The following is a 17198-nucleotide window of genomic DNA, read 5'->3' on the forward strand; positions in this document are numbered from 1 at the left end:
CGTGTTGTTCATTACTGCTGCTTACTGCTGCACGCTAGAACCCGTGCTGGCTGAACATCCATTTTATGCACCCACTCGCATCCTGTGTCGACTATATTCTTGTTGGACCATCTTGAACCACCCCTGATAAGGGACCACGGAAGCGTAAAGTACTTCGTTTACCTTTCCTTCTTACACGTCAGAGAGCTCTTTTTGCTTCTGAATGCTGAAGATCCGATACGGAAACATCACGGTTCTACAATTGGGTCCTTCATCAGGTCTATTCACCTGTATGTATCTCCATGGTCGCGTTCAACGGGCGACACCTCCTATCGGGAACGAGTCCCTCTCGCAGTACGGTGGTAGGAGCTACGCAGACCTTGTGAACTGCAAATGTCATCATTAATTAAATCATACATAATTAGTCTTATTCTGCCAGGAAGCCATAGCATCCCATACGTCATCGCAACTACCAAGATCAGAAGAGGTAAACCCAGCTCATCAGTAAACTCTTTCCTGATCACAGTCGGACAGGACCGTGACCGTAACTGTAGCCAAGACAGTCGATGTCACCACGTCCTCGTCGCCCTCCCCGGAAGCAGTCGGGGGCTCGGTGGTGTGAGGAGAGACCACAGCGGCGGAGGAGCTCGAGGCGGCCGATGGGATCACTGAGGGTTGAGTGGAGCTTGAGGATGGAGTGGAGGAGAGAGCACTGCCAGAGGACTGGACAGGGGCCGGGATCACTGCAGAAGAAGAGACCCGCGCGGGCTGCGAGGGAGCGGACGATGACTGCTGCGGGATAAGGACGGAGGATGACTGGGTCAGGGGTGACGGCGAGCTGAGTTGCTGAGAAGGGAGGGAAGAGGAGCCGGCACTAGGGCTGGGAGCCACGACGGGAGTGGAGCGGGATAGCGAAGGAGAGGGAGCTGGAATGGAGGAGGCAATAGATGAGGGAATCGATGGTCGGATCGATGAGGGGATTGAAGAAGGAGCGGAAGAAGGAGCGGAAGAAGGAGCGGAAGAAGGAGCGGAAGAAGGAGCGGAAGAAGGAGCGGAAGAAGGAGCGGAAGAAGGAGCGGAAGAAGCTGCAGGGGCCGAAGAAACCGATGAGGGAATGACAATCGATGAAGGAACCACGGATGAGGCTGGCGCAACACTCGATGGCACCGCAGCCGTGGGAGTGACAGCCGAGGACACCGGAGAAGGAGTGAACGAAATGACGGTCGATGTAGCCGAGCTGGTCGGGACCGTCACCGTCACCGTATAGACAGTAGTGGCCTGGCTGGTCACATACTCGGTCAAATAGTCGGTCTCCATGGCCGTGACCGTTTCCGTGCATGGGTTGGTGGAGTAAGTACTGAGCGCCTGATAGCCCGAGGCAGAGACCACTGCATTACCGGTGGCCCATAAGTACTGACAACTGCTCGCCGCCGGGTAGTAATTGACGGCATTACAAATGCCGTTAAAGATGCGACAATATAGTTCACAGCCATTGATATTTGCCTGGCGACTGTAAACGTTCATGACAGCTCGGGTGACTGCTCCACTGATGGAGGAGCCGTCACACATCTCCCGATAGTAAGCACCGGCAGAGGACCAAGCATAATTGGAGCATGAAGAGCCGGATCCTAGAGAGGCCGTGCCAGTCGCACAGACAGCACTGGTGGTGACCACTGCCGAAGAGGTGGTGACAACGTTGGTGACAGTGGTGGGATAGGTCGAAGTCACGGTGGCGATCGAAACACTGGGAGCACCGGCAGCCGGAAGAGCAATAGTCGCTGCCAGACTGGCGGGGGCCAGGGCTGAGAGGAGAAGCAGCCCACTGGCTACTGAGAAGTCCTTCATGGCGAGGACGGTAACGACTGGTTTCTAGGTATGAGGCTCAGGTTGGGGGTGAGGATCAAAGAATGAGAAGAGCTCAGTAAGAGCCTTGGATCGACTTTCACAATGGCATGGGCAGAAAAGACAGACAATGAATGCCAGCGAAAAGGAGCACGAAAGAGAAATCGGACCTCGGACGTCGTTAGCCTGGCCGCGACGTAGGAACCATGGGTGCTAGGTGGTTATTTAAAGGCAGCTGGGATTTGGGTGGCGTCAGATGGCCGCGATCCCACTCAGCATTGTGGAACAGCCTTTCTGGGGGATTCAGATCAACTAGAACCTATCGATAACTTGACCGAGAATCGCGGTGGAGACAAAATCTTGGAGCTGAAAGCAAGTTGGGGGAAATCCTAGCGAGGAGCCTACCGCATTAGGGCTAGTTAAGGGGGTGACAAGCCACTGTCCACGGAGTACGCCGTACCTCGCTCGATCCCACCTGATCGGTCCAGGCCTGGATACAAGCCAGACCTAAGGTGGTCAGAACATGCGAAGCTATCGATTCTCTGTGGCTTGAAAATTGGATCTGCAGGTCAATTTTACAATCGAGTTTGGCAATGGGTGGCGCAGGATAGGTGCCTAAGGCAGCAAGCGGATCCACCGGACGTGCACTCGCTGCGCTATGCTCGATATAAATGACACAACAAGGACTTTCCATGCACCCCATGCACTTCATGCAAAGGGATGCTCTTCTGGCCCAGAGGGAAAGTCTGCAGCCCGAGCCGAAGGCTGGTCGAAAAACTGCACCGACCACGCCATCGCACTGGAGATCTCACTAGGCCATTCCCCAGGGAACTGGAGATCGTCTGGCATGATGTGTGACGACGTGACCGAGGCAGAGTCGAGATTAAGAGCAGGATCGGTGTCGCTGAGGGGTTGTGGTAAGAGCGATAACGGCTGTGAGGTAGACTCTACGACTGCCGACGGCGCTGCAGCTATCCAAAATGAGAAGAAATACCCACCAAAACAGGAAGAATCTGCACACACCTCTATGCATGGAATGATGTAGGCTGGAAAGTGCTTTCAGCATGTCGGCCGCTTTTCGAGCAGCGGCCGAGTTAGCACTCAGCGCCTCAAAGACCTTCAAGCAGGTCTCGGCATCTTCTCGGAGATCCTGCGCAGATGTGGTGCTATGAAACGAGTCTTGGTTCGGGCAGAAAGCTTCGGCCACAAAGAGGATTGAGCTGGCGCAGATCAAGCACGAGATCATCTGCCACCAGGGGAAGTCATGTACTAGACTGCGCTCGTCGACCAAATTGTGGAGCAGCTGCGCTGTTTGCCGTGCTTCCTGGACGCAAGTGGACTCGGCCTGGGCGATTCGGTGTTTCTCTCGACGCAGCAGTTCCATAAACGGATGGTTGTTGGTCTGCAGGAGAGGAAGGCATAGAAAGGGTCTGTGGATCAAAGCGCGTAGATGATGATACTTCACGGCCAGCATATTACGCTGTGGTGGGTGAGTCACATTAGTCATACACGAGACCTAGAGGACTGCTACATACCTGTCGCATGAAGGTGACCGAGCTCTCAAAAGTATGACCCAGGTCGAACCGCAGATGCCGTGGCAGTCCCTTCTTCCATTCGCTGAGCCGTTGATCCAGAGCCGACGAGGTGTTGAGCATCACGTCCGGGGCCACATCGATCTGCGAGGGCCGGTACAACTCCCGAATAACCGCACCCACCAAGTAAGAGAACCGGATGACAGCAATAAAGTAGTCCATGCGGGAGCCGGTCGATGTATCTCTGCTTGCCGTAATAGACCCCGCGGACGCAGTTGGATTCCGGCCAAACGGGAAAGGATCGGAGACAGAGGGCATCTCTACTTGAAATTCGCTTTCGTGAATGGCCATAGGACGGCCGAGCTGAAGCGCAAGCAGCCGATCGAGAACATACATCGAGTACCATGTTCGCCGCCAGTGCGCCCGGTCGGCCATCCATGATGTCCGGGTATGCATGGGGGACGATTCCACATGAAGGCCGATGCTCTGCCCCATGCGGATGGCAAAGCCAAGTGTGTTCCAGCACCTTGTCGTTACGGTGAGTCATCAAGCTCAAACCCAAGGTTTTTGATCATGATGAACTTACCTATCGGTGTGGCAAATCGCCAGCAGGAAGAAACATTGCACTATCAAGGCCCACACACTCAGCAAGGAGCATGTTGCGCCTAGTTCCCGAGAAAAGTATACTCCTTGCTCGAAGTATCGCAGATGATCGGAGGAAGCCGTCCCAGATCGATGTGGAAAAGAGGTGTAGTAGGAGCCGATAGCGAAAATAAAGTCTATCCCGCTGTTAGAAGTAGTGATGACATGATATATGCAGACGCATAAAACAGCTTGTCTTACTGAACAATGCAAGCCAGGGCTCAAATTCCTGGGCCGCGTAATCACCGGCCTGAAAGACCTGAAACTGCTCCAGGAGAATCTCTCGGTAAAGAAACGGGTAAGCGACATGGATGGTGGACAAATAAACCTCTATGAAGCCTCGCGCTTCGGTTGGAGTCGGAACGATGAGAGGCTGGGTCAACCCGGCCAGGCTCTTGGTGATATGAGTTTGACTATAGTTTTCGGCTGGCGAGGGTTCTCTCGCAGTCCAGGCCCCGGTTTGATAGCACTGGCGAATGCGATGTATGAAATGGATATCGCTCGCCTTGCCCACGTAGGTGGCGGGTGAATCCACGCCCGCCTCGCTGGAAACAGTGCTCGGTTCTCGAATCGAGGCAGGTTGCTCCAGACTCGAATCCGTGGCATTTACAGGCAGCTGACGACGGATTGTGTCTAGACTAGCATTTAGGGTTCCTTTCTGGTTCGGATCGAGGCTCGATAGTAGCTCCTGCATCAGAGATTCATATTGCCGCACAGCTCTTTGATAGCTTGCCAACTCGTCATGCTTTGATTCGTCCGACAAAGCCTGGTGCTGTGGCTCCTTAGAAGACATATCTCTCGCAGTCTCCGGTTCCGGCAATGGAACCTTTCGTTTACGTGATGACCATGAACACTTGAAGCCGTAGCCCTCGCACCGAGTACAAACTGGCTGTCGCCCATCGCACTTGGCCTTGAGTAGCCGACATTTCTCACAAGCAATCGGTGCCCTCTGGCGCTTCATGATGCATATCGACAGGATGCTGGTTCGGAAGTTAGTGATGTGGAAAAGGAATGCTGTGAATGCAGAAGCCAGAGAGAATGAATGAATGAATGAATGAGAATGAAGGGGCTGTGCTTATGTCAGCACTCCCTCATGGCCGATCACGTGATATCACCATGAATTGCAAGCATCTCTCTCATCACGATCAAGAGAATTGAAGGCAATCATACCGGATAGATACGTAATGAGAGACTAACCTTCCCATTAGGATTGATGTAGCTGCAGTATGGGATGGGATAGTCGGTGAAAGGTTCAAGTTCGAATTCTGCATCAGTTGATCCGACAATAGAGGGGCCGCCGGCCGCCCGGGCCGTGATTACCGCGATAACCGGGACTGCCGCGTTGCTCGCAAAGTCAACGATTCAAGGCAGGGGGAGACCGGTTGGAATTTTCTTCCCACCACAATCGTGCTTGCTACTGTCCTGAAGATGCAGTCTCAGTACAATGCTCAGGTGCAACACGAGAAACACGAACGACCCTCAACCTCGTCCCTGAGAGAGGAACCAATGACTGAATCCGATTCCGGTTCCGAAATCAATCTCGATGAGGTCGCCGCCCCGCCACCGGTATACGATCGTCCCGATGAGGATCATCTCGAGAACCAATTATCCCACCAGGCAAGGAGAGGAGAAGAAGACGTGGAACGGGAGTCGCAACAGGATCCAAATGGGTATGCGACGACGGTGGGAAGGGAAGAAGCTGAGAAGCAGCAGGGAAGGGGCCTTCGGTCAACTTCCATGCGCATGCCCTATGTCATCGCCTATTTAGTCTTCTTCTCATTCCTGGGCACTTTACTGAGAATGGTCATCGAGAGCCTGACCTTCTACCCAGGAGCCCCTGTCAACACCAGTGTGCTATGGGCCAATGTTGGAGGATGTTTCATCATGGGATTTCTCAGTGAAGATCAAGGATTGTTTCGGTTCAAAGAAGTGGACATCCAAGTCGAACACGAGGATGATGGCCAGCGCAGGGCGCGTCTGACCGCACACAAGAAGACGATTCCCCTCTACATCGGATTGACCACCGGCTTTTGTGGGAGTTTGACCTCCTTTTCCACCTTCATCCGCGACCTCTTCCTCGCCCTGTCCAATGGTCTGTCCGTTCCTGTGGGCCCCTACTCAGACGTCTCCTTGTTCGCTGCCGCGCAAGATGTCCCCAAGGCTCCCAACGGCGGCTTCAGCTTTATGGCGATCATCGCAGTGCTCCTCCTCGAAGTCGGGCTATCCACGTTCAGCATCAAGCTCGGAGCCCATACGGCGGTGTTCGTCTCCTCTTGGACCCCCCGTTTGCCGCAATGGTGGCTGGAACGGATTGTCAACCCGTGCATGATTCCGCTGGCCACTCTATCCTGGATCGCGCTCATCTGCCTCGTCGCACTGCTACCGCGGTACGCATTGGACCCGACCCTATGGAGTGCAGAGATATGGCGTGGTCCCGTGGTGTTTGCGCTGGTGTTCTCCCCGGTCGGCTGTCTCGCACGGTTCTTCTTATCGCTGAAGCTCAACAGCCGTGTGGCCGCGTTCCCGTTGGGAACCTTCGCGGCGAATACAACAGGAACCGCGGTGCTAGGGATGGCCTACTGTTTACAGCACAGCTCAATCAGTGCCGCGACTCTGGGTGGGGGAAGCGTCACTGGCTGCCAGGTGCTGCAAGGAATTATGGACGGGTTTTGCGGCTGTCTGACGACAGTCAGTACATGGGCGTTGGAGTTAATCGACTTGCGTCCCCGGCACGCTTATGTGTATGGCATCATTAGTGTGGTGGTAGCCTTCTGCTTGTTGGTGGTGGAGATCGGAAGCCTGAAGTGGACTCGTGGACTAGAGACTCCGATTTGTTTCAGTGCGAGTACAGCATAGTAGATATCCCCCAGTCAATAACGAGCTGGTCGTTTGTGATATACCACCGAGCTCCTAAGTCAGGGAAGATTCATAACAGCAAAGCAGCGAATAAGAACTCCATTGAATTAGAATTATTTTGACATATATCATGAAAGAACAAGATAAGAGCAAAACAGTATTAGCATTGGAGAAGTAGGCAATAGTGCATCGCATGACAATAAATGCTGCCTACGTTCAACTGAGAAATCCGCCTCATTACACAGCCCGGATCGCTCAAATGCTATTGGGGAATCCCCTCCTCGGTCTTCACGCTTCATGACAATGGTCTAACAGCCTCAATGCAAACCTAACCAAGCGCGTCAGCATAATCTCAACCCAACCGTAGGATAACCTTACTGCCGATCCATCAGCTTGCCGTCCATCGCCAGCCGATTGGGACTGCGTCCGTCAGGCACCTTATAGATGCAATACCAGGTCTTCAACGACTCCAAGAACCCGGGAAATTGATGAGGAGCTCACCTGTGGAATAGCACCGTAGTTGCACGGATAGCCCTGAAACGGCGGGACATCGGCCACTTTTCTGGGTTTCCCCGCTCCGATATCCTGCTTGATTGGGTTGTGAGCGACCTCCTTCGTAGTCTGTTCGATTGCGGGGCTTATCGGGGGATCAAGTGTCCGAGAGAAAAAAAACAGTGTCAACGCATACCTCATACCTCCATCTTTGCATTTGTGCGTCGCGGAATCTACACGATCATATTCAATATCTCTGCCTCCCGATCCGCCCACGACGGAAGGTCATGCCATGGCGAGATCCTCTGGCCATTGCGCTGGAAGTACAAGCATGTTAGACCGGGTTTCGCATCTGAAGTGTCCTCGATCGTGATATCAAAAGTCATAGCGCCGTGTGTTGGTAAGAGCAAGTGTCCTGAGATGTGTGCAAAGGAGATAGGCCTGAAGCGAGAGACAAGAAAAGACACGACCACGAGAGAAGACGCATGAGTGAGAGTACAAGACAGGACACAGGCTGATGAGTGACGGCCACGCATCTGGGTGATCTCGGTGGTACTCGGTGTGCTGTTGGCAGCCGGCACGTGGATCATGCGAGGCACAATGTTCCTATCGAATGGGGGAATTATCGAGAACTTGGGACACCCACAGGGCATTCTATTCCTGGAAGTGGCGTTGACCGAGAATTGGCTGATTTTCGTCACGCGAGAGGCCCATACATGGCCTTCCTGGCAGCCGGTGGGCGCCATCCTAGGAGTGGACATCATCGCCACCCTCTTCTGTGTGTTTGGGTGGCTCACGGGGGGCGCATTTGAGCAGACGAACCCTTCCGACCCGGCCACTTTCTCTGAGGGCCCAACGAGCATCGTGACGGTGATCGTAGTGTGGGGGTTTTCGATCGGGGTGATCATCTTCATCGCCACCGTTTATTATCTTCTCTCGCGGATTACATGGCTACAGAACCTCGGACGGGCCTCTCGTTCCAAAGAAGAGATGAAGATGGAGCAATTCCTCGAGCAGCTATTCAAGCTTACGGTGGAACGAGAGAAGGATCCTCAGTTTGAGAATCCGCGGTATGTTCTGAAGACTCGAACGGAGGATTTCGATGCGGACGATTAGGGTGGAGTGTATATGATGCCGTGTTAAACGGTGTAATTCTGTCCCCAATGATACATGTATTCTATAGCTCAGAAGATAATATTGGATGCACGGCCAGTAGAAATGCAAGCTGGTTTCATCAGTCGCCGCCTTACTACATATAGGGCACTCCATGACAAATCCTGGTCGAACCATCTCTCCCAACTGGCTTTTATCCACTCAAGGACGATTCAGCCGAAGCTAGGAAGGGCGAGACAGGCCTCTCACGCACGTTCCCCACAGGAGGAATGTTAGCTAGTCTGGAATGCGCAGGGTGGGGCGTGCTGATAAGCTTGTGTGAATTTGGAATCATCTGATCTGTCAGGGTTTTCTAGTATTCCCCGTCCTGGTGACCCAGGAGTGCTGCAGCGGTTCAATCGGAAATACACTCACAATACTACCCCCCCGTCGAATGGTCGAATGCTCTATACACCCACGACGTCTTTAGCACCCTGCCGCAGCACAGAAATGACCGAGTCATCCCATAAATGCTCTAATCATAGTCATTGCAGGCAATTCACCAGGACAAGCCTTCTCACGCAACGGTAGAATTTTCCCCACGCCACCAGGCTAAACTTCACCGAGTCAAGTGTGTTGGTAGCGCAAACTCTCAGCAAAGTCAACCGGCCATGAGGCTCGTGGGCCCCATCCAACGCCGCCATTCATGACTCGGAGAAAACCCGGAGGGGGAAAATTGACCGGAAGGAATAAAGGCGCTAAGGCACTAAGGCCCAAAGAGGAACTCGATACGAGCCAAAGATCAATCTAATCAATCTAGTCAATCAATCAGATAATCTGATAAGGCTCCGCGCCCCCTCTTGCCCTTGCTTGAACCCTCTTGGCACTTGCCTTCCTCCTTGGTTTGGGCCCTTTGGGGGCCAGTAGAGCCACTCCTTCATTAATTGCCAAGCCAGCGTGGTCAGGATGACTGCTGTCGCTGCTGCAGTCGGGTTATCCGGTTCTCTGTTGCACCCTTCTTTCCTTAGTCCATGCCTCGAGTCATGCTCCCAGATTAAATTAATTCGGCCTAGCAATACTGCAGGGAAATTTGTTTTCCGCTCATCGGACCACCTGTCCGGGACCCTATGGCAACTAAAGTATAAGTAGAGGTTGAGGCCCGTCCCAGCCTGCGTTGCTGTTCGTGACATTTGGTCCCGACAACCACCACTATGGCTCTCCGGAACCGCTTCATCAACCCTTTCGCAGCCAAGGGCGCTGTCGAGGCACAGTCTGAGACTGGGGCCCTTGATCTCGAGACAACTGTAGAGACGAAGCACCCCATTGACCAAGCACAGGAGACCGATCGCTCCTCGCACGATGATACAATCATCGACGACAAGGCGCAGTCGGGTACCCAGAAGGCGCAGGCGAGCACCCAAGCCTGGACGAGGAACACCCTGATTGCAGCCTACATCCTGTAAGTCTCCGATCAGTCGCTCTGAAACATTCCCCACTAACCCACATCCCCTCTTAGGGCTTGGATCGTCAACTTCCTCGAATACTTCAGCTCCGGCCTCCTCGGCTCCCTGTCCCCCTACATTTACAGCGGCTTCGCCCTGCACTCCCTGACGGGTCTGACCTCAGTCATCGCCTCCTTGATCTCCGCGATGGTCAAGTTTCCTTACGCAAAGCTCATGGACATCTGGGGCCGACCGCAGGCGTTCGCCGTCGCGGTGGGCTCGCTGACGCTAGGGCTGGTGATGATGGCGGCCTGCAAGAACGTGCAGACCTACTGCGCCGCGCAGGTCTTCTACCAGATCGGGTTCAGCTGCATCGACTTCTCGATGACGATCTTCATCGCCGATACGACCGCCCTGAAGAACCGGGCGTTCTGGATCGCCTACGCCTCGTCGCCGTACCTGATCACTCCCTGGATCTACGGGTACGCGGCCGACCGCATCGTCGCCCCGGGGGGCATCGGCTACCGCTGGGGATTCGGGGTGTTCGCCATCATCATGCCCATCGTCTGCACCCCGCTGTGGGGGCTGTGGTACTACATCCAGCAGAAGGCTGAGCGGATGGGGCTGACGGAGAAACGCGAGCGCAGCGGGCGCACGCTGGCGCAGTCGATCGTCCACTACGCCATCGAATTCGACGTGGTGGGGCTGCTCATCATCGCGACGGGCTTCTCGCTCTTCCTGCTGGCCTTCAACCTGTACTCGTACCAGGCCAACGAATGGCGCTCGCCGCTGATCATCTGCTTCATCACCATCGGCGCCCTGCTGATCCTGGCCTTCGTGGTGTGGGAGCGCTTCTGGGCCCCCGTGCAGTTCATGCCCTGGGCGCTGATCCAGGACCGCACCGTCGTCTTCACCTTCTCTATGGTCGTCTCCCTCTACCTGGCCTGGTACATCTGGGACAGCTACTTCTATAGCCTGCTGCAGGTGGTCTTCAACCAGACCGTCACCCAGGCCACCTACATCTCGAACATATACACGATCGGCTCGTGCTTCTGGTGCCTGGTCTTCGGCGCCATCTTGCGCTACCAGGGCCGCCTGAAGTACTGGGCCATCTGCTTCGGCGTGCCCCTGACCATTCTGGGTGTGGGCCTGATGATCAAGTTCCGCCAGCCCGACGTGAACATTGGGTACATCGTCATGTGCCAGATCTTTGTGGCCTTTGGGGGTGGCACCCTGGTCATCTGCGAGCAGATGACGGTCATGGCCGTGTCGGCGCAGCGCAACATCCCGGCCATCCTGGCCATCGAGGGCGTTGTCGCCAGCATCGGCAGCGCCCTGGGCGGGACGGTGGCTGTCGCCATGTGGACGGGCATTTTCCCTGTGAAGCTGCGGTCGCTGCTGCCCGCGTCCGCGCAGGCCGACTGGGCGACGATTTACGGCTCGCTGGACGTGCAGCAGTCCTACGCCCGAGGCACCGCCACCCGCGACGCCATCGACTCGGCCTACGGCGAGACCCAGCGGCTGATGCTGATCACGGCGACGTGTCTGTATCTGATCACCTGGTCGTCGTGCTTCTTCTGGAAGAACATCGATGTCAAGAAGATGAAGCAGCAGGTGCACGGGGTGCATTTCTAGGCTTCTCAGTCGCGTCCTTGATCGATTTTGATAATTTGATATTCTTTCCAAGAGAGGAGGCAGAGAACCAATTGCACTCTGCACGGGCGAACAAAAAGCATGGGGACTGATATCCAGAATGAAAATGTGGGCTCGCTATTTTGTTTGAGAAGTACGCTTGTCTGTGTTCAGGTGCCATTAAGATATTATAATACGTAATAGACAAGAATTGAAAGGAAATGAAAAGAAATGTTCTTTCGAAGACCAACGAAAGTTTGACAAACCAGAGGGGTTTGACAAAACAACGACCCCAGCACCAGCTGTCCACAGCCATCGTGTAAGCTAACCCTACTTTCCCTCCTCCCCCTCAGCAATCGTCTTCTTCTTCCTCACATCGACCCACCCCATCCCAAACGCTGCCACAAACCCCGTCAAACAGCACGCCATCAGCAGGTAAAACACCTTATCCAGACTATTCGCGAACACCAACAACACCCCCGCCAGCTCCGCGCTGCTGCCACTACCCTCCGGCACCAACGCGCGGACGGAGCTCGCGCTCGCCCCAGCGGCCAGGGCCGCGTCCACCGAGACCTGGGGCGCATGCAGCCGGATCTCCTTGACGAGCTGCTGCCGGAAGATCACCTCCGCCACGACGACGAACACGGCGCCGGCGAAGTTTTGGCAGAAGATCATGAAGGCGATGCCGACGGGGATCAGGTGGACGGGGAGGTGGTTCTGGATGGCGATGATGCCCTGCACTTTGTTAGCTTGGTGTCTGGATGGCAGCGAAAGAGATGTTGTGTGCTGTAGCAGCGTGTAATTCATAAAAGGGCAGCGTACCATCTGCATCCCTATACCGCGCCCACTGCCCAGCACAATCTGATACCCAATCCACTTGCCTGTTGGGGTCGAAGGGGCGAACATTGTGACAAGACCGTTGCCGACGGCGCTGATGGCGCTGCCGGCCGCAGCGAAGGGAAGGTAGTACCCCAGTTTTTGCACTGCATGCCGTCAGACGCTTTTCAACCTACCCAGCGGCAAGATTTGGAGTAGGTTATGGACGTACCGAAAGCCCCCGAAAGAATGACCATGAGCAACTGACTCAAGATGCCCGGCAGGGTGTTCACCCCGCTCATGGCGGGCCCGTACCCACGCACTCCCTGGAAGTAGATGGGCAGGTACTGCGCCGCCACCAGAATGGACGCCACCAGCATCCCTCCGTTGATCGCGCTGGAGTAGACGATGCGCGCGCTGACCATGGACGTCGGGATCATCGCCCGCTCGCCCATGCGCTTCTCCCACAGCGCGAACACGATGGCCGTCGCCCCGGCGCCGCAGAACAGTCCGATCACCACCGAGCTGACCCAGCTGTAGTCGTTTCCGCCGTACTGGAGGGCCAGCAGCACCATGACGGCGGCCGGGGCGAAGAGGGCGAACCCGAGGAGGTCGAGATCTGGGAGGGTGCGGCGGACCAGAGCCAGCGAGAAGGGGGCTTTGGTGGTGAGTTCGGGGACGTGCATGAAGAGGAGGAGGACGGCAGTCACGGCGCCGACGGGGAGGTTGATGTAGAAGCCTGGTCATGGTCAGAATGGTTGCACCCGGGGATGTCGAAAGGTACATACACCATCGCCAGGTTGTGTACTGGGTGAGCGCTCCGCCGATCAAGGGGCCGCAGATGATGCCGACCTGCGAGACTGGAATGGTTCAGCTGATTGTCCTCTTCCAGATCAGTAGACAGGAGACTTACTGCCAAGGTAGATTCCGGTGTAGACTGGGGTATTGTTAGCGATGATTCTCACTCCAAATGCCGACTTACGCACTTGGCCGTTTCTCCAGCGGCACCGAGCCAGCAATGATGGTCATTCCCCCGTTCAACAGCCCCGAACTCCCCATGCCAGCGATCGCTCGCCCTCCGATCAGCATGGACGAGGAGTTGGCCAGTCCGCAGATGAGGGAGCCCAGCTCGAACACCCCGAAGAAGAACAAATACGACCACTGGAGGACCGTCAGCTTCTACCCCATGACTCCTCTTGACAATCTCCCGACCTTAGTATTGTAGAAGGTGTACACCTTGCCCGACAGCGGCTGCAACGCGGCACTCGCCAACTGGTAGGCCGCCGTGTACCAGCCCACATCGTCCAGCGAATGAAACTGACTCGTGATGTTGGGGATGGCCTGGAAGCATGCGTCGATGTGCAACGATCAGTATGTTTTCTAAGGTGTAGATGCAATCTGGCGACACAACCTACCACCCCGATAATCGACCCATCAAGCAGCATCAGGAACGCCGCGAGAGTGACACTGGCCAGGACAGCAAAGAGTTTGAGGCCCGTGATGTACTCGTGGCTCTCATCGGCCGTCGTTGCGCTCCCCAGCGCCCTCTGACTGTCACCAACGCCAGCCATACCGTCTTTTTTCTCATCCGTCAGCGGGTGATGCAGCTCCGAGTCCGACTCCGTGGGAGCTGGTCTGGTCCGTGGCGAGGATTGAACGTTGTCCATTTCGCACGTTCTGGTTAGAGTTATCAGGTGGTGAATTAAGATACGCGAATGCGGGTGAATGTAGGGTATAGTAAGAAGAAAGGGGTATAGTATAAAGGAGGACTGGAATCAGGGTCCGAGGGATAGAGACGCAGAAAAGCATTGGGCAGAAACCCCTACCCCCTAACAGGCATCCAAACCTCACAGCAGACCCTGAACTTGTAAGACCCCTCAATCAGCTCGGTGGGCAGCAGCCACCTCTCAGAAGGCATTTGGCGGCCTGCAGCCCCGGCGAGCGGTGGAAATTGCCGAAGATCGACAGTCCCGCCAGTACCTCCGCCGCTAAGTCCGGGGTCGCACAGCCCTAATCCACACTATCGATAGGGACTGCAACCACGGAATGGCTGCACGCTTTATCTGTTTCTGGTGCGGTGACAAGGATGTGCATGTATGCTGCTGCAGACGCCTGTAGATTCTTGTCGACTACTGCGCCCTACTGCACACTACTGCACACTACTGCACACGGGATGGACTGATGGACTCCATTGGGCCTTTCGCGATGCGCGCCACATTTACCCGAAAGGGAAATTCTCAGAATAAGCAAGCATGGCAGCTGATGAGTGGGTCCTGACGAATGGGCGAAATCACCGAATCGAGTCCCTGCGGTGACCAATGGCCAGGGGTGGTGAGGATTACCACGGTCTAGAGCATATGGTCGAACCCGATCGCCCGGAGTAGACCCTAAGTCGAGCATAACCAGGTGAAATTTGATAGTTGATTAGTGAAAGCCACAAGAATGAACTGATCAAAAGCAAGGTTACCCGCCTCGGAAAAGAGTCCCAGAGACACATCCCCTCCAGTCACTCCGTCGACAAGACTTTGGTCTGGCAGAACTCGATGCTTGGTCTACAACATGTAGTGTTTGCTGGTGGCCAAGATTTATCCTGCGATCGACTCAGAGACCCTGCTCCAATAGACTCAATACAATGCCCTATGCGTTACTGTAGGCATAAACGGAGATACATAGACTATAATGAAACACCCATGTAGATATCCGCTCTTCCAGGGTCGTGTCCCGAAGACCTGCAGTCATATTGGAAAGACACATTTCTACCACTCGGATTCCGACAAACCTAAGTTGAATTAATGCTATATACAACCTCGCTCCTTGAACCCCCCCGCAAACAATCCTATGGCTTCAACATAATCAGAACACTAGATGTCGCAACAACCGGGCTCTATATCCCGAGTCAATCCAAACACCTTACCCGCCTCATCTTCCCTCTCAATGCCTCTATCACCCCCAGCCCGCCTCTCTCCCGCCCACCCCCGGCATTCCCAGCGTCCAACTCCACCTGCATCAACGTCGAGAACAGCAACTGTCCACTGGGCCCACTGAACAGCCCCTCCGGCTTTTGTTGCGTGTCATCCAGCCCCGTCCGCGGCAACGATAGGCAGAACTCCTCCGGCAGACCGAGCAGCATCTCGATCGGTCGCAGCTGACTCCCTGTCAGACAGTACAGTAGGTGACTCAGCATGCCCAAGCCGGGGGGAACAGCGATACCCCCCAGGAACAGCTTGGGGGCCGCTTGCGTCGCCAGCGTGAGGGCTGTGGGGTTCAGCCGGACCTGCTCGATGAAGTGGCCGAAGATGGCATCGTAGATGGAGATCGTGAGCAGGTGGCAGCTGAGGATGGTGAGGAGGTCGGCGATGCTGAGGCGCGGGTGGGTGAATGCTAGGGCGGTGGCGGTGTTGCTGCTGGCAGGAGTCTTGGTAGCGAGGTGGTGGCTGTTCGTGATCTCTGACGAGGGAGAGGCTTGGATTGACCGGAGAAAATAAGCAAAGTCCGCAGCCGTGTGTGCAATTTTGGCGAGTGGGTTGGTGGTGGTGATCTGGAGATCCGGTGGGCTCGGCTTCGTGGAGGACTCGCAGCCGCCGGCTTCGTGGAGGCAGGTCAGCCACATGGCTTTGGTCATGTCCCATGGCATCGACCGGAGAGTGAAGAGTTGTTTGGAGAGTTCTCGCTGGAGCACGGAGAGGTGCAGGCCGTGGTCGAAGGTCGGAGGGGGCAGCTGGTCGCCAAACAGCGGCAGCAAGCCCGGGTCGATGGGCTCGAGCTGCAGGAGCGGGAGATGCTCGGTCGGGCTGGTGTCCGTCATCGGGTCATTGAGTAAGGCTGCTGATGAGGGTCCATCCGGTGGTGTTGATGGAGAGGACATGGTCTGGATGGTCGCACTGCCATCAATCGGCAACCCGACATCGATGGAGTTCCACGGAGCATGGCTCATCTCGTAGTCGGCGTCCAGCAGTTCGAGGTTGAACCAGTCGTCCACGCTGGTCAGAGCGTGGAGATCCACCGTGGGAAGAGATGGACTCGGATTGCGCGGGCTGTGCATATCATCATTGTTACATTTCGATCGAGTCGAGCCAGTGGTCTGTCGCGAAGCGGTGGTCGAGTTTCTGGGTCGACCCGGCCGCTTGGATGAACTGGTTACACATTCCATCTGAGATCGAATGCATCGAATGCACGAGTCGGCGGGGTGGCCGGGGGCACGAACGCAACGCAGCTTCTGCGTCCTGCAGCGATCACAGGCGGCTCGTTTGGGGGGGTTGTTGGAGTCCGACATTGGGAAGGGTGCATGCAGTATCGATCAGTCAACCTTAAGTGCAGTGTCACGGTCCATCGTCAATGTTCAATGTACCATCGCTGCTGAGTCTTATACTTTGACTACAATACCAGCAGCCCTAGAGGCTCAGACTATGGGACAATGTGCTCTGACTTTGCTTTTCTTTCCTCCAGCACCACATTGCATGCGGAGTTCTGATCGACGCTGTCCTCTGTAGGCGACGAGATTGATAACCACTCAGTTAAGGGCTCTCAATACTCCGATGGGGTAACTACAGCCGACATAAGCCAGTATGAACCCCTGACGCGGTTGCTATAATCCCTCCTGGTGGGGGGGGGGGGGGGGGGGTACATTTACAACCAAAGTACGTGGACATACCAGCAAACAGGCAAGTATCCCGGTCAGCCCGTGAACAGATGAGGGAACCCTATCTTCGCGGTACTCATGTCTTTGCCACCACGTCTCCGAATCTGCAGCAGCACAAGGACTCATGACGAAAGCGAATGCTTCCCCGAGTCAACACTAAAGCGGGGGATCCAGCCACCAGGCTGAAATCGATGTTGCAGAGGGGGCAGACGAACCCTTGGCTTTAGTGGCCTG

The 17198-nt window shown here is 55.4% G+C and overlaps 7 protein-coding genes across 7 annotated transcripts; 3 read left to right on the forward strand and 4 right to left on the reverse strand.

Moving 5' to 3' along the window:
- Positions 1-359: 359 nt before the first annotated feature.
- On the reverse strand, positions 360-2176 carry BO72DRAFT_84308 (uncharacterized protein). Its single transcript, XM_040950769.1, has one exon. The coding sequence runs from the start codon at positions 1822-1824 to the stop codon at positions 481-483; it is 1344 nt and encodes a 447-aa protein (XP_040802099.1). The 5' UTR covers positions 1825-2176; the 3' UTR covers positions 360-480.
- A 353-nt stretch (positions 2177-2529) lies between these two features.
- On the reverse strand, positions 2530-4956 carry BO72DRAFT_495624 (uncharacterized protein; the record flags this gene model as incomplete). Its single annotated transcript, XM_040948563.1, has 5 exons — positions 2530-2792; positions 2845-3301; positions 3357-3879; positions 3940-4132; positions 4197-4956. 5 exons carry the CDS (start codon positions 4954-4956, stop codon positions 2530-2532), a joined length of 2196 nt encoding a protein of 731 aa, XP_040802100.1.
- A 449-nt stretch (positions 4957-5405) lies between these two features.
- On the forward strand, positions 5406-6863 carry BO72DRAFT_447506 (FluC/FEX family fluoride channel). The gene has a single exon (XM_040944557.1). It carries the CDS (start codon positions 5424-5426, stop codon positions 6849-6851), a length of 1428 nt encoding a protein of 475 aa, XP_040802101.1. The 5' UTR covers positions 5406-5423; the 3' UTR covers positions 6852-6863.
- A 1080-nt stretch (positions 6864-7943) lies between these two features.
- BO72DRAFT_495626 (uncharacterized protein) lies at positions 7944-8459 on the forward strand (the record flags this gene model as incomplete). Its single annotated transcript, XM_040948564.1, has 1 exon — positions 7944-8459. The coding sequence occupies one exon, from the start codon at positions 7944-7946 to the stop codon at positions 8457-8459; it is 516 nt and encodes a 171-aa protein (XP_040802102.1).
- A 1187-nt stretch (positions 8460-9646) lies between these two features.
- On the forward strand, positions 9647-11512 carry BO72DRAFT_507962 (MFS general substrate transporter; the record flags this gene model as incomplete). Its single annotated transcript, XM_040949285.1, has 2 exons — positions 9647-9894; positions 9952-11512. 2 exons carry the CDS (start codon positions 9647-9649, stop codon positions 11510-11512), a joined length of 1809 nt encoding a protein of 602 aa, XP_040802103.1.
- Positions 11513-11650: 138 nt separating this feature from the next.
- Positions 11651-14190, reverse strand: BO72DRAFT_447507 (MDR family MFS transporter). Its single transcript, XM_040944558.1, has 8 exons — positions 13741-14190; positions 13538-13666; positions 13312-13486; positions 13239-13262; positions 13114-13185; positions 12558-13064; positions 12332-12492; positions 11651-12244 (listed from the first exon to the last, which is right to left on the reverse strand). Exons 1-8 carry the CDS (start codon positions 13894-13896, stop codon positions 11840-11842), a joined length of 1629 nt encoding a protein of 542 aa, XP_040802104.1. The 5' UTR covers positions 13897-14190; the 3' UTR covers positions 11651-11839.
- Positions 14191-14206: 16 nt separating this feature from the next.
- On the reverse strand, positions 14207-16598 carry BO72DRAFT_527207 (Zn(II)2Cys6 transcription factor domain-containing protein; the record flags this gene model as incomplete). The annotated part of the gene is made up of 2 exons (XM_040950091.1): positions 14207-14313; positions 15299-16598. The coding sequence occupies 2 exons, from the start codon at positions 16596-16598 to the stop codon at positions 14207-14209; spliced, it is 1407 nt and encodes a 468-aa protein (XP_040802105.1).
- Positions 16599-17198: the final 600 nt, after the last annotated feature.

Source organism: Aspergillus fijiensis (genome assembly GCF_003184825.1).
Source record: "Aspergillus fijiensis CBS 313.89 unplaced genomic scaffold BO72scaffold_19, whole genome shotgun sequence".
NCBI classification, from domain to species: domain Eukaryota; kingdom Fungi; phylum Ascomycota; class Eurotiomycetes; order Eurotiales; family Aspergillaceae; genus Aspergillus; species Aspergillus fijiensis.